This window comes from Adiantum capillus-veneris, chromosome 17, assembly GCF_014529385.1.
Source record: "Adiantum capillus-veneris isolate H3 chromosome 17, ASM1452938v2, whole genome shotgun sequence".
Lineage (NCBI taxonomy): Eukaryota > Viridiplantae > Streptophyta > Polypodiopsida > Polypodiales > Pteridaceae > Adiantum > Adiantum capillus-veneris.
The window spans coordinates 137,486,995-137,503,694 of record NC_140947.1 but is presented as its reverse complement, the minus strand read 5'-3'; the positions used below and the strand labels follow the sequence as shown (position 1 = coordinate 137,503,694).

Genomic DNA, 16,700 nt, shown 5'->3' with positions numbered 1-16,700 from the left:
AAAAGCAATAGAAAAACTGCCGCAAATTCAGCCAGCGCCATTTTCGGATTTTCAGCCTGCTGCTAGGGTTAGGGTTAGGGTTAGGGTTTTTGGCAGATTTTAGGGTTTGCAGGTTTTAGGGTTAGGGCTTGCAGAAAAAAGTTTTCAGCAACAATCAGGGCTAGGGTTTCCCGCATGCTCTCAGGCAGACACGTCATCACTTTATGACATACCCCCCTCTTGAAAGCATTGTAATCGCCCTCGATTACGCCTGCAAAACAAATAGAAGCCATAAACCGTCTTAGCAAACACTAACTGTTAGTACCTACGTACTAGGAACACACATCTAGCACATGTATCAATCGACAGTCACATCACAGGACATCACTAGACATCACAGGATATCACATGACATTCAACATTCATTCGGATCTTAGACCATGATTTATCGGTAATGTAGCTAGCAATCGCATCTAGATCCAATCGAGACCTCATCGATGTCCGATTGACTAACCCCTATTGCAACCATGTCTATTCAAGATCAATCAGACCAAAATGCCGCAGTCATTTCGTCTATCTGTTCCTGCACTCAAAAGAAGTCAAGAACAAATCAGTATCATAATCAGGAATTCCATTTCATAAAGTCATCCAGTAGAATATTGTCAGCTCTCAGTATCCCTAAAGTTTAGAGAGACATCAGTGACTTTAGTATTAAAATCAAGGCATCTGTTGACAAAGGAGCGGAGTGACTCCCCTCTTGTGCATCCCACTGCACCAGATCTCCGGCCAAGCTGAATTCTGGGTTCCATTTGGAGTAGACTATGCTAAACCAAAAGCATCGAGGTAAAGTTTCACAATCTGAGGAGTATCTGCTAGGTCCTCCTCCTCCATCCACTTCGCATCCAATGCAGGATAGTTCTTGAACTTAACCAAGAACCGCCTTCAGACTTTACCTTTATTCTTCGTATCTTTATGTGCCAAAATCTGTTCAGGAACAAGGATCTCCTCGTTTTCTTCCACTTCGGGTTGCTCATAAGGCTCCCCCGTCATCAGGCACTCACGTGAAATGCATTGTGAATCCTCCAAGTATCAGGCAGTTTTAGACGGAAGGAGACATCATTTATCTTTTCAGTGATCTGGAAAGGTCCGTAGTATCGCATACTAAGCTTTGGAAAAAGCCTCTCCTTTCCCTTTTCTTTCTCAGGCGTGCCTTCTCAAAGCGTAAGAGCACCCAATCATCCTCCTTCAATTTCAAGTCGCGACGATGACGATCCGCTGCCTTTTTCTGTCGTTCTTGAGATTTCTGCAAAGTCTCGCGAACCTTGGCAAAAGCCGTATCTAAGTCTCGCGTATATTCATCTGCTTCAAAAATCTTACCTTTCGTGCTTAGGAAGGGTGGAACCTTCGCAACACCTTCAACAATCTCAAATGGTGCCTTCCCCGTCGAAGAGTGTATCGTGTTATTGTAGGCAAATTCTACCAAAGGTAGGTACTTTTCCCATTGAGTCTTCTAATCCGAGATATAAGACTTCAATAAATCTAAACCACTGAATTGGCAATCTTAGATTGCCGATCAGTCTGCGGGTGTGGAACGATGACGAGAACTGCAACCACGTGCCAATGTTCTCGCAAACTGCCTTCCAAAACATACTCGTAATCTGGGGTCTCTGTCGGAGACAATCGTCTCAGGCATGCGATGTAATCCGAAGATCTGGGCCACAAACAGTCTCGATAAGTGATCCGGCTTGACTGTCTTCTTCACTGGAATGAAATGAGCCTGTTTGCTAAATCTGTCAATAACAGTCCAGATTCCATCGTGACCACTCTGTGTTCTCCGGAGATTAAAAATGAAATCCATTGCAATACTTTCTCAGGGGCGGGTGGGTATGGGCAAAGGCTGTCACAATCCCTGTGCTTTATGCCTGTCAAACCTGACCTTCCCGCATACTAAGCAACTGTGCACAAACTCTTCCACGTCCTTCTTGAGTCTCGGCCAAAAGAAGTATCTCTCTACCCCTTTCATAGAGGTAGCAATGCCGCGGTGACCCGTAAAAGATGGACAGTGGCATTCAGTCATAACCTTTTTCCCTCAACGGCTGTGTAACGCACAACATGGTTTTTCTCATCAAGTAGCCATCCCGAATGGAATATCCCACTGATGTCTCCCCATCCCGTATCCGTGTGAAAACATTTGCAAAATCTGTATCTGTGGCATACTGATCAACCATATCCTCGAAGCTTCTATGATGTATCGTGGAAATAGCCAGAACCAACGGCTTCCGAGACAAAGCATCTGCCACCACATTCTTTTGTCCCTGAACATAGACAATCTGGAAGTGAAACTGTGACAAGATGTTCGCCCACCGCATCTGCTTTTCCGAAAGCTGCTTCTGTGACAAGAAGTAGCGCAAACTCGGATGGTCTGTAAAGACAGTAAAATACGCTCCGGGTAGGTAATGCCGCCACTGAGTAAGAGCATAGATAACCGCCAAAAGCTCTTTCTCATAAATCTGTGTTGTCATCTCTGGCCTTGAGAATAATCGGCTCTCGTAAGCAATGACATGGCCTTCTTGCATTAAGACCGCACCCAGACTACGACCACAAGCATCACAATATACTTCAAATGACTTTTGCAAGTCCGGCAAAGTCAAAACTGGTCTCGTAGTCAATTTATCTTTCAATGTCTGAAAGGCAGTCACCTCTGTAAATCCCCACGAGAAAGGGACTCCTTTCTGTGTCATATGCAAAGGGGAAGCAACCTCTGCAAACTTTTGAATGAACTGCCTATAGTACGAACACAGTCCCAAGAAGCTTCCAACTTCATGGACATTCTTCAAATCGGGCCAATCACGGATAGTCTCTATCTTGGCCGTATCCATTTGCACTCTTGCTGCTGAGACAATGTGTCCCAAAAAGTGTATCTCTGGTAGGAAAAATTCACTTTTCTTTGCATTAATCACTGTTAGGTGCAGCGGAATGAATGTTTGAACTTTGCTCAAGCTGAGTGCTCCGAACTGTGCTCAAGGATCCTTTTGTTCTTATGGAAGGGAGAGCCTTCCGTTCTTAATGAGAGAATGCTATGATCGCAAACAAAGTGAATGGACACTGTGCGTGCATTGTGCAAGTGTATGAGACTGAGAGATAGAGAGAGTAGAGAGATACGATACCAGAGACATAAAACCCTCCTCCGAAGGCCCGCTCTCGTTGGCGAGAATTGTCTACTTATGATTGCACAATCTGGTACAAACTGAATGCATGTGAATGATGCAAGACTAGGCTATGTCGACGACGACGACGAGGATGACGACACCGACATCAGGGCTGAAATCTGCAATCTGGTATCTGCTGTCTAAAAATGCTATGGGCTGAAATCTGCGGCTAGTCCAAAAACGTTGATTTTGGGGGCTATTTCTGTAGGTCTTTGTCGCTGAAAATCTGCAGGTTTAGGGCTGAAAATTGAGGTTCTTGGTCTTTACGGGCTGAATCTACTACTCTTTTAGGGCTGAATTTGCAGGTTTTTCATGGCTGAAAAACGCTGAATGCTGAGATTTCTACTGCTAAAAACGCTAGGTCAAGGATTCCCAAAAACGCTAGGCTGATGTCTGTCAAAAACGCTAGGCTGTTGGGCTTCTAGCGATGAGGATCTGCTGATGCAAAAACGCTAAGGCAAGGGACTTTCCGGTGATGATCCAAATGTTGAAAACGCAATGCTGATGCAGATCTCGGCGATGGTGCTTGATGGAGAAAACGCTAGAGGGATGGTTCTTCTTGCTTGGAGGGGGAAACCGCCAAGGTCTTGTTGGAGAAGTTGCCTGCTGAGCTTGGCTCCCGTTGCCTCTTCTGCCATTTTGTGCTAGCTTTGCGTTGCTTATATACAAACTTACTCAATTTGCCCTACCTACTTTCCAACAAAAGTCACTTAAAAATAATAAGTGAAAAATGTCAAAAATAGGTAAAATAGGCTAAATGCACTGGAAAATTCCCTTGATGGATTCTGATGGATTCTGATGGGGCTGCTTATGCTCATGATGTGTACAACCGGAGGATATGCATCTACACTAAGTGACTGGGCATGCACGGTCTACGAATAGACTCACAAAAGTGCCAGATCACTTCTAATCTAGACTGACTGGACTGACTGAACCTTGATCATGCTGTAGCTTGTCCACGGACACATAGGGTTGGATGTGTCACGTGACAATCACTAACTTGTGATCTCGTAATGCCTGAAAGACCTGAAGCAGATGATCTCTGTGATCTACCTCATTCTTGGAGAAAACAATGATGTCGTCAAAGAAAGGGCGAACAAATAGCCTGTACTCTCGAAAAATTTTGTCCATCATCCAGTTAAATGTCGCAGGAGCATTGGTTAAGCCAAAAAGGCATCACCAAAAACTCAAATAACCCAAAAGTCGTTCGAAAAGCTGTCTTGTAGACGTCTCTCGGCGCGATTCTGATCTGATGATATCCACTCTTCAGATCAATCCTGCTAAAGCACGAGGATCCCTGTAATCTGTCGAGAATATCATCGATCCTAGGAATCAGAAATCTGTCCTTGATGGTGATTTTGTTGAGAGCTCTATAATCGATACACATTCTCCAAGATCCGTCTTTCTTCAAAACCAACAACATTGGAGAGCAATATGGTGAAGTACTAGGCTGGACAATCCCTGTAATCTGTCGAGTATATCATCGATCCTAGGAATCAGAAATCTGTCCTTGATGGTGATTTTGTTGAGAGCTCTATAATCGATACACATTCTCCAAGCTCCGTCTTTCTTCAAAACCAACAACACTGGAGAGCAATATGGTGAAGTACTAGGCTGGACAAGACCCTTTTCCAAGAGGTCTTTCACTTGGTTCATAATCTCTTCATTCTGTGCTCGGCTCGCATGGTAAGGTGGCCGGTTCGGTGGTGTGCTTCCAAGTATCAGATCAATGGTATGATCTACAAGCCCTCTAAAAAGCAATCGGCATGAGTGTGGAGAAAAATCTTGGCTTTCATTTGTTCAGGTCAAAACATATTCGACCTTTATCCATCGTTCAGTTCTCTCCCCAAAGAATGAGTAAAGAAACTAAAGTTCATCAAGTACAATCTCTGAGCCCTTCATTTGTCCAAGTCGCTTTCTCAACCCGGTAGTCAACCACGGCATAGTTCTTGTGGAACCAAGAGATTTCGAGTAGAACGTCACTCGCGTACCCTGAACACCCCTGTCATTGCAAACGACGTTTGCCAATGCTCGGTGCAATAGCAACATCTCGTCCGCGTGCCACTCGAACTACCTCCGCCTGTCGGGCGTAGTTCCAAATCGAGCCGCCAATTCCAAGTGAAAAGAAGTTGGCCTTGGCTCCTTCAAAAGAGCTTCCTGATCCTTCACATTGCCCCAAAAACGGCAAAGTTTGTACTTTCATTCATTTGATTCGATTCAGGTCCCACGCCATGTGGTACCAGTTCTGCTTTTTCTGCCACGTCTCTCAGTTGCTTTAGAACTTTCTGGCCTTTCTTCATCTTGTTCATTCGGGACCTTGTTAGGGCACTTCGCGGAGATATGTCCATGTTCCCCGCATCCAAAGCACTTCCCCTCCCTGATGAAGCGAGCTCTCTCCTCAGAAGTAAGCTTGGGTCGTACATCCTTCTTTTCTGGGTCGCTCTTTCTCTTTCTACTTTCATTCGTTAAAGTGTGTTCGGCTCGTTGTCTCATGACCTCATCCGTAGAGTAGGTCAGACTGCCAGAGTGAATGGCAAAACCCCGCTTCGCATGACTCATCAACTCCTGAATAGAAGCTGACTTCTGTTCCAAGCAGTGATCTCGGATCTCTGTAGGTAGACCCTAGGTAAACCGCTCAATCTGTTCTCTGAACGAGATCTTCTTGAATGAAGAGACGGGTAGAAAAGAGCTCCAGAATCTCTTGCAATAAGCATCCATTGTATCTCTCTTGGTCATCCGAAGATAGTTCCAAGCAGCTCGTATATCGTGTTCATACTCTTGAGTCAACCAAGAAGAAATAAAAAGCTTCTTAAATTTCAACCATTTAATTGGCGCAGTCTTGTTTAAAAGAAGCGTGGACCACCAAGTTCGAGCATTCCTCTTAAAATAAGAGGCAGCTCTCTGAATCTTGGAGTGTTCTGAGTAGCGTCCTCCCGCAAAAGCAATGTCAAACTGCTGTATAAAAGACAAAGCCTTCGAAGCATCTTTGTATCTTGAAAAAGTGTTAAATTTGATCGACTGTCCACCTTCCTTAAACTCTCGGACTTTCTTGCTTTTATCTTCCAGAAAGTCATACTGGTTGGCTTTATAAAAATTCTTCTTGTTCGCATAAAATTTTCCGTCATCGGAGTCTGAACTGTTTGTAGACGAGTCCTCTGTAGAACTGTCACTCACTGGGCGAGATTTAGACTTCTTTGCCTTTTTCTTGCCCTTACCGAAGTGTTGTTTCTTGCTTCGCTTTTTGCCTTTTCGGTCTTCTTCGCTCGAATCTGAAGAGCTAGAAGAATTGTCAAAAGAAGAAGAAGAAGAAGAGGAAGAAGAAGAAGAAGAAATGGGTAAGAACTGGGTACTCCTTCAAATCGAACACGCTTCTTCTGTTTCTTTGCCTTATCAAATGTCGACTGACGATCCAAATAACCCGGGAAGTCAATGCCTTTCTTCTAATTTTTGTTGTGCTTTTTGGCTTTCTTCTGCGCGTCAAAAAGCTGAGCAATCCGTGCATCAACCACCTCTTCTAATTCCTTCTCTGAATATTGCTTGTGATCAGAAGGTTTCTTGAGAGCGGGTTTCGGGGGTGGTGTTTGGTTTTCTGCCACTACTCGTGCACTTCCTAAAAAGAAGTCTCGCTCATATATTTTGTCAATTTTGGGTCCTGTGCAAAATTGAGCATCATCTTTGTTGCATTGCCGATCAATTGACGAGCTTCATCTCTCGTTGCTCCGCCTGAGTAGGCCGAGGCAGGCCATACTCTCTGCCGGAATCTTCGTTGTGATCCCTGCCCGCATCTCCGGATGCAAAGGGAGTCGATTGATCCTTGCGTGAAGCCATAGGTGCCGCGGAAAAAAATTTGGTATCGGATTTCCCGTAGAAGAGAAATCGGCCATGCTCTGATACCGCTGTAACAGACTTGGACACTCCAAGTCAAGAATCAATCACGACAGCACCAAATAACCACTTCAAAACAATTCACAATAGATTTACACTGGCTCGGCGGAATTCCATGCCTAGAGATATTGGCCCCAAAGACTGGCGCCCCTTTCGGTATTTCTTTATGTATTAATCAGTTCAAAGTACAAGAGAGCGGTTAGGGTTTCACTCTCAGACTCTGCGTCCAGATGCTCTGCAGAGTGAGCCCAAACCGCTTATTTATTGTTTACAAGGGACGCCAAAAGCAGAGCCCCAAAAGCTTAAAATCAAAAAAAGGGTTTCCTCTCTCTCACACAAGCTCTCTTGAGCTTTTAATCAAAAATAAAGCAATAGTGCTCTCTCTCTCGCTCTCTATCTCCCATGCGTGCGAAAATAAAGCAAAGTTGACGAAAAAGCAACAGAAAAACTGCCGCAAATTCAGCCAACGCCATTTTCGGATTTTTAGCCTGCTGCTAGGGTTAGGGTTAGGGTTTAGGACAGTTTTGAGGGTTAGGGTTAGGGTTTTTGGCAGATTTTAGGGTTTGCAGGTTTTAGGGTTACGGTTTGCAGAATAGGGTTTTCAGCAGCAGTCACCGCTAGGGTTTCTCGCATGCTCTCGGGCAGACACGTCATCGCTTTGTGACATACCCCCCTCTTGAAAGCATTGTAATCGCCCTCGATTACGCCTGCAAAACAGATAGAAGCCATAAACCGTCTTTGCAGACATTGACTGTTAGTACCTACATACTAGGAACACACATCTAGCACATGTACCAATCGACAGTCACTTCACAAGACATCACAGGACATCACTAGACATCACATGACATTCAACTTTCATTCGGATCTTAGACCATGATTTATCGGCAATGTAGCTAGCAATCGCATCTAGATCCAATCGGGACCTCATCGATGTCCGGTTGACTAACCACTATTGCAACCATGTCTACTCGAGATCAATCAGACCAAAATGCTGCAGTCATTTCGTCTATCAGTTCCTGCACTCAAAACAAGTCAAGAACAAATCAGTATCATAATCAGGAATTCCATTTCATAAAGTCATCCAGTAGAATATTGTCGGCTCTCAGTATCCCTGAAGCTCAAAGAGACATCAGTGACTTTAGTATCAAAATCAAGGCATTTGTTGACAAAGGAGCGGAGTGACTCCCCTCTTGTGCATCCCACTGCACCATATCTCCGGCCAAGCTGAATTCTGGGTTCCATTTGGAGTAGACTATGCTAAACCAAAAGCATCGAGGTAAAGTTTCACAGTCTGAGGAGTATCTACTAGGTCCTCTTCCTCCATCCACTTCGCATTTAATGCAGGATAGTTCTTGAACTTAACCAAGAACCGCCTTCATCTCTCGTTGCTTCGCCTGAGTAGGCCGAGGCAGGCCATACTCTCTGCCGGAATCTTCGTTGTGATCCCTGCCCACATCTCCGGATGCAGAGGGAGTCGATTGATCCTTGCGTGAAGCCATAGGTGCCACGGAAAACAAATTGGGATCCGATTCCCCGTAGAAGAGAAATCGACCGTGCTCTGATACCACTGTAACAGACTTGGACACTCCAAGTCAAGAATCAATCACTACAGCACCAAATAACCACTTCAAAACAGTTCACAGCTCACAACAGATTTACACTAGCCCGGGGAGTTCCGTGCCTAGCGATATTGGCCCCAAAGACTGGCCCCCCTTTCGGTGTTTCTTTATGTATTAATCAGTTCAAAGTACAAGAGAGCGGTTAGGGTTTCACTCTCAAACTCTGCGTCCAAATGCTCTGCAAAGAGCCCAAACCGCTTATTTATTGTTTACAAGGAGAGCCCCAAACGCTTAAAATCAAAAGCAAGGTTTTCTCTCTCTCTCACACAAGCTCTCTTGAGCTTTTAATCAAAAATAAAGCAATAATGCTCTCTCTCTCTCTCTATCTCCCATGCGTAGGAAAATAAAGCAAAGTTGACGCAAAAGCAACAGAAAAACTGTCGCAAATTCAGCCAGCACCATTTTCGGATTTTCAGCTTGGTGCTAGGGTTAGGGTTAGGGTTTAGGACAGTTTTTAGGGTTAGGGTTTGCAAAATAGGGTTTTCAGCAACAGTCCGGGCTAGGGTTTCCCGCATGCTCTCGGGCAGACACATCATAACTTTGTGACATACCCTCCTCTTGAAAGCATTGTAATCGCCCTCGATTACGCCTGCAAAACAGCCATAAACCGTCTTAGCAGACACTCACTGTTAGTACCTACGTACTAGGAACGCACATCTAGCACATGTACCAATCGACAGTCACATCACAAGACATCACATGACATTCAACATTCATTCGGATCTTAGACCATGATTTATCGGCAATGTAGCTAGCAATCGCATCTAGATCCAATATGAACCTCATCGATGTCCGGTTGGCTAACTCCTATTGCAACCATGTCTATGCGAGATCAATCAGACCAAAATGCTGCAGTCATTTTGTCTATCAGTTCCTGCACTCAAAAGAAGTCAAGAACAAATCAATATCATAATCAAGAATTCCATTTTATAAAGTCATCTAGTAGAATACTTTCAGCTCTCAGTATCCCTGAAGCTCAAAGAGACATCAGTGAGTTTAGTATCAAAATCAAGGCATCTGTTGACAAAGAAGCGGAGTGACTCCCCTCTTGTGCATCCCACTGCACAAGATCTCCGACCAAGCTGAATTCTGGGTTCCATTGAAGTAGACTATGCTAAACCAAAAGCATCGAGGTAAAGTTTCACAATCTGAGGAGTATCTGCTAGGTCCTCCTCCTCCATCCACTTCGCATCCAATGCACGATAGTTCTTGAACTTAACCAAGAACCGCCTTCGGACTTCACCTTTATTCTTCGTATCCTTATGTGCCAAAATCTGTTCACGAACAAGGATCTTCTCGTTTTCTTCCACTTCGGGTTGCTCATCGGGCTCCCCATCATCAGGAGCATCACTTTGTGACATAACCAGATCCAAGAAGCGATTTGGTTTCAAAAATGACCCAAATTTTTATTCGTCTAAGAGAATTCTGACAGTTTGTCGTCCTCTAGTTCCAAAAAGGATGAGAAAAGGCCGAAAAAGCGGAGAAAAAGCGAGAAAGGCAAGAAAAGTAGATTTTTGAAATAGTCTAAAAGGAATGGGAGGCCATCTAGTAGTTTAGTGGAGGAGAGCTCGTCGTGTTCTAACAGTGAATAAATAGACAATAAGACCAAGGAGTCAAGGATGGTGGTCAAGCAGTCAAGTTTGACACGTTTTCAGGCTACCAGGACACCCAAGGAGCCCTTGAGGTCATAAAGCAGTTTGACGCCTTCTCGGGAGGTCAGTTCTAAGAACGCTCCAAGGTGCAAAGGGCGACATCTTACTTGAAAGGAAATACACAAGACATGGTGCTCTACTCTGTTGTTACCCAGATAAGCACCTAAGAAGTGGGTAAAATTCAAGAGAAGTTTCACTCCTATTTGGATAAAAGAAGAATATGAAGAAGATAACAGAAGCATCTTACTTGATAGGAAATGCACAGACATGGTGGTCTACTCTATTGTTACGCAGAGAAGCACCTAAGAAGTGGGTAGCTTTTGATTGCGTAAATGGACATGCAATACCTCAAGTGCAGACTCTACTGACTCGAATGATGATTGTCACCGAGGTAACTCCTCAAGACAAGGCACCTCTGGGGCTGATTTGATGCACGTTTAAATCCTTCTCGATGTGGGATTGCACATAGCCACCAAGGGGTAGATTTGGGGCTCATTTGCGCTCCCAATGTGAGAGGAATGAATGGCTGAAAACACAGATCTTGATGTCGGCGATGACGGATAGCAATGGAGCACTCGATGCCGGCAAGGTAGAGGTTCGATGGGCTGCCAAAGTACCGGACCACAGCGGGGAGATCGCAAAGGCAGATCCAAGCCGTTTTCAATGACGGAAAGGTGCTGAAATCTGAAAACGCTGGCTGCTAGTTTGAAACGGTGGCGCTGATCTGAAAACACTGCGAGCTTGAGCCACACCAAATAGAGGACCAAAGTACAACTAAACCAGCCCATGAATCCCACTGTGATTTTGCGTAGCAAATTGCGAGAAGCCATATGAAAATAGCTGATGTGGCACTTTTGCGCTATTTGCTTTTTTAGGTATCGGTTATTGAAAGCATTCATTTTTTAGCTTTTGGGGCCGTCAATTTTAGAAGCTGATCACCTTTAGTGCTTTTTGGGTAATTTTATTTGAAGAAATCGATAATAAAGAAATACTGCTAGGGGCGCCTAGTTAGAGGCCATTGCCACTCCAAATCTCGTCCCAAGTGTGAAGTTTGCTCTAAGTTCAAGATTTAAAGTGTCGCAAATTTGTTCCAGTTGTTACTTTCAGTGGGCACATGGTGCCCTTCCAGACCCCAGTTCACAACCAGAAGCACCTCTTGACTTTGACCTCTGTGGTCCCCCTATGATTGTATCTAACATTCATTTCATGTCTCTGATTAAAATTAGGCTTCAGCACTCTCCTCTCTGCTCCATTGGCTATCATTCGACTTCCATTTTGCACTCCAACACAAAAGGATTATAAGGGGATAAAGGCTCAATTTATAGCTGATATCCAATCTGCCTCCCTTGGAACACCCAAATACAAGGGAAGGATAAGCCAATCCACTTTAACAATGATAAATTCGTTAACAAAGAGGGTGCTTTGTCCACTCTTTACCCGGACGTAACATAATAAATACATAATATGGGTCATGTTGCAGTGGAGTAGGCCAAGTATCTTTTTCATCACAAACCCATCTCACAATCGCTTTGGGAACATGTCCTACCCAAGAATATATAGTGGCATGCTTCTAGACTTCAAGAATGCCTCTTAGATAACGATCAAAAAAACCACTTTGGGTAGCGTAAAACTCATGGCACATACTATCTCCTATGCATGAGAAATACTCTATAGGCACACAAGCCATGCAGCGTTCAAAAAAAATCCTCCAACCTAGCGTCACTCCATACGCTTGAAAACTATAAATCCATACAGATCAAAATAAGAATGGATTGATCAAAATCCTAGATGAAAAGAGTGACTAAGAGAGAAAAAAAAATCATACCAAGATCAAACACTTCCCCAAATAAATTTCCTTGTATATCAAACATAAGATCATAAACCTTGTCCAAAAAAATTCATTAAAAGAATTTCATCTTTCATGCACCATGGGTCATAGACCTAGGCTCAGAAACAAAACCTTCAAGGCTGCAACAGTTTCTCATGAATTATCTTAATAAATCACCACAATAATATAAAAGCTTGTAACACGTGGTTATTCCTTCAGCACAACCACTTTAGAAGCAAAAAACCACACGTACACAGATGCACGTGCCAGTGTAACACTTCAAGCACGTAATATAAAAAAAGGACTGCAAATTGTACACATTGAGAGCATCGTAATAATACTTACCCATGAATGGGCAAAACTTTACAGGCTGAAAATCTGGTGATTATCAAAACAGCCAAGCGCCCAGGTTAACAGCTTGCTTCATGTTCGAAAGGGTCCTTGAATGCAGATTACCTACCAGCAACTTCCTCAAGTTCATCCCTTTCAACAGACAGATCCTCTTTATCCTCCTGAGATGGCTTCAAGACTTCAAGTAAGAACTTTTTAGCAGAATCCTCCTGTGTTCTCTTTAAGCCAAACAAATCTTCTTTGAGGTGATAGGAACCATTGAAAAAGGACCACAAAATCTTGGACATGCAACATTGCGGAGTAATGGTCACACTTTCTTCCAGCTGCTTTGTGAGAGAGAGCTCACAATCAGGTTGTAGCATGAAGGCTAACTCATGCAGAAGGACCTCATGTTCAGGCATCCAATTGCGGGGTAATGGTGTAAGGTCTACATCAGGAGTTTGAGAAACTTTGTGAAACTCAATTCCTGGTATTTCTCCCTCCACGAACCCTTTTTTCATCATTCTTTTGTAATGCTCTGAGAGCCCTTTTTTGTCCTTTATAGGAAGGCTCAGGTCACCACTCCCAACTTTATACACCTGAGCCCTTGAACGCAGCTTGTACTTTGCTGCATACAACTTAGCCACTGATGAACGCAAGATATACTGACAGAAACTTACCGCTTTTTTCCGGTTGTCAGCATATTTGAACCACTCAGCTAAATTTTCAAGGACATTATTAATTTGAGTATTGGTTATGGACTGTGGGGCATGAAAAAGACGAAAACAAGGCTGAGCATCTACCTTTCCCTTCAAAAATCCAATCTTCCTGAGATGTACCATACAAGCTTGCAAGCTCGCATTCATAGAAAGCACACTTCCAAGCACTTTTGCCCTCAGAAACTTGCCATCTGGCGTAGTGCGTCGGATCATCGTATGCTTGATTCTGCGTGAGATGAGATGATCAAGAAAGAGAACACCCTTCTTCACATGAACAAGCTTAGAGGCACTTTCGTCAAGTTTCAGTTTGAGATCATTCTCACAGAACTCGATAATTCGGTTGCGCATTTCCACAGCATCACATCTAGGCCCTCGAAACCCAACAAGGAATTGGGTGCCATACCTTATATAATCCATTCTATGAGTCTTCACTACCCCTGGTGCGGCTGGAACAAATTGAACGAATGCATCCCCTTCTGCCATTACTTCTTCTTCTATGTTCCATATAGAATCTGACGGAGATACTTTCAAGTACTCTCCAATCCTTTTCTCCATCCATCTATCTAGTTGATCAAAGTATATATTTAACAAGAGGGAGCTTAAAACACCACAAGCCCCCCAACTAGGTCTTCTTTCAACTTCTTGTGGTGCAAACCCAAAAAAAGTTTCCATCCAGTAAGGGTCTGGTTTAGGCCCTCCTTCACTTATTCTCTTTGTCCACTCCTTTTTACTTTTGGGTTTTGGTTTTTTAGGGAGGGGTGGCGGAGGATCTGTCATGACCCCCGACTTTATTACGCTCAAGATTTTCTTATCCTTGACAGAATGATACATGGCTTGCATGAGCAAGCCTGGCTTCACCAAATCCAAAGACTCACGCACGTCTCCTTTAAAGTACCAAACATAGCCTGGGAAAGAGCGTCGTATGACACGCAAAGCAGTGTGAGCATCACGTCCAGGTCGAAAGCCGTGGGATTTTGGAGAAAAGCGAGATTCATAAATGGGATCGAGGATCATCAGGAGCACCTCCTGGACAATCCGATCTTGGAAGACAGGCGATGAGTGGATGCGCCGGAGGTATTTTAATCTCCTGGTTGAACCCATTTCATCAATCACCTCCTTTTCGGCTGGGGAAATGATGAAAATTTTGCCATAACCACCCCAAACAAACTCTTTCTCCACCACAGCATTACTGAGTGCTTGCAAATTGAAGAGCAAGGCCCTGTCGTGAGCACTTTCATATGAATACGAGCCCAAAGTCTCAATGCATATTTTCTGATAGGCAGCAAACCACAGCTCTTGCTTCTTCAGTAGAGGAGACAAGTTTTCAAAAGTCTTGCTCCTGTTCTTGTAGCAACTTATCCACCAGTCTGCACATATTTTCAAGCCATCAGGACCACGGTTGTAGCCATAGTTAGGCCTGCTTTCAAGAGCGACGGTGCTGCTTAACCGAATGTGGGAAAGCAATGCAATCTGCGCGTTTCGAGATAGCTTGGCATCGTTCAGATGAACAGAAATCAAGCCTGCACTACGGCCGGAGTGAACCTTAAATTTGCCAGTAATTACGATGCAACGTTGAGATGCGCGAGCCCCTAGGGACAGACTGCGCTGCATTCTTCTGTAGAAGCTTTAGGTGCCATGGCGGCTTTGATCCCCCGACATCAGAGCAGTGAAGGACTTCGCCATTGGGGGGTTTTAAGGTCTGATAAATAATTGTGCAAGAGGGGGGGGGGGAAGGGAGGGAGGGAGGGAGGGGGGTTTGAGTCTTAGAGAGAGAGAGAGAGAGAGAGAGAGAGAGAGAATAGGTTACAAGAGGAATGGGTGTGGGCAGATATGCCACACGTTGCTGATAAAGGGTAACGAAATAACGTTGCATGTGATTCGCAAAGAGCAGAAGAGAGACCCTGGCAAGTCCTTCGCCAAAATTTGGGCGCTCTAAACCCTTGATCGAAAATCGTGCACGACATGGCACTGACCTCGCAGCCAATAAGGATCGATGTCTTGTGAAGTTTTGATGTGTGTAACGTGCACAATGCCCAAATAAAATGTATCACAGATAGTTTTGGCGAGCATCGGCATAGTGTGTAAAGCTCCTTAGTCTTGTACTCAAGATGTGATACACACACACACACACACACACACACACACACACACACACACACACACACAGAGGAGAAATGTAGCCATCATGTGAATTATAGAGCTGTTTGCAAAAAAATTAAAGAAAGGTAAACTAAAACCTGAAAGAGGTGAAATATATGCAGTGGTTGGTGCAACAATGCTAATACAAAGATGGGGTACAATACTAGGTGCAGGGGGGTGGGTGTGGGCGGTGCGCTATGAAGAGGCTCATGATCATGGGAAGGTAACCATTTGCCCAAGAAGTGTCACATGGGTCCATGGAAAGAAGGGAGAAAGACTCGATCTCTAACAATAATATCTTGTATTCTCCATTGTGAATGTTGTTTGTGTATCGATCTCCCTTGAAGCCTTAGGCATCTTAAGCTACATTATTGTTTATCCTACCATTTCTTCAACAGCAAGGAGGTAGTGGCTTGGGAAGAATTCAGCTCTTGCAAAGAACCCTTGTACTATGCGTTCATCCACAAAATAGATCATTGGGCTCAAAGGTCATCCCATGCTTGTCGGCACTCAACCTATTGAGCATTGGATGCATTAGGTTAGCTATGTTCTATCTTCAATCAGGCAAAGTAGCACCTTTAAAAACTTCATCATTAGTTGCATAGTGAACTCTGGCACTGAGGAGTACATTCTAAGCATGTCCCTTGCGGCTTGTAAAAATCATTTTTTTGTGAGTTATGCATCAAGAGGGAGAGGAGGAAACATGGGAAAGTTCTTAGCTATTGGATAGTTCCTTCTTATTACTAGCTACATGTGATCCCGGGTGTGGCACTAAGGAGTTGGGCAATAAGTAGGATCCACCCTTTGTTCCCTAGTAGAATCATAATAGACTTGTCAAAATTTGAGGAACATACAGAACCACCCCATTCACCATTCTTGTTGTCCCTCTTTAAATCTCCTTTGTACTCATCCTTGTTAGGCCATCGAGCGGATCATACTAATTGTGTGTCGGCATGACATGTTCAATCTCCCAATCTTATAGGTCTTCATTTTTTGAATTGTCATGGACAATTGTATACTATCCTCTTCAAGCAATTATGAGATGCAAATCTTTTATGGTATCTAGAATTTTCTCAATATCTACCACTTGCCTCTAATGAGATATTGTTGCTAATGGTTCAAAGGTTTTCCTTACAAACATCTAGGGCTGCTTTGCTTCTTTAGGGCCCTTCACTAGCCTCTTCAAAATGTAAAGAGGGTCAATATATGCAAAGGTGGCTCTATATCTTGTTTGTAGAGCACCATTGTGTGTGACTCTTTTGAGCTTCTCTTCTTTCAACCTATTTAGCTCCTTTAGCCCAAGTTTGTTCCTCTTGATTTTTCCTTAGTTCTTAATC

At 43.9% G+C, this 16,700-nt stretch overlaps 1 protein-coding gene across 2 annotated transcripts in view; it reads right to left on the bottom strand.

Moving 5' to 3' along the window:
- Positions 1 to 14,937, bottom strand: part of LOC147438157 (nuclear intron maturase 2, mitochondrial-like) — a 37,608-nt gene extending 22,671 nt beyond the window's left edge. For both annotated transcript variants that reach the window (XM_086487491.1, XM_086487492.1), the window contains exon 1: positions 12,521 to 14,937. In XM_086487491.1, the coding sequence (XP_086343617.1) occupies positions 12,628 to 14,835 (2,208 nt within the window). In that variant the 5' untranslated portion in view covers positions 14,836 to 14,937 and the 3' untranslated portion in view covers positions 12,521 to 12,627. The remainder of the gene's footprint in view (positions 1 to 12,520) is intronic.
- Positions 14,938 to 16,700: the final 1,763 nt, after the last annotated feature.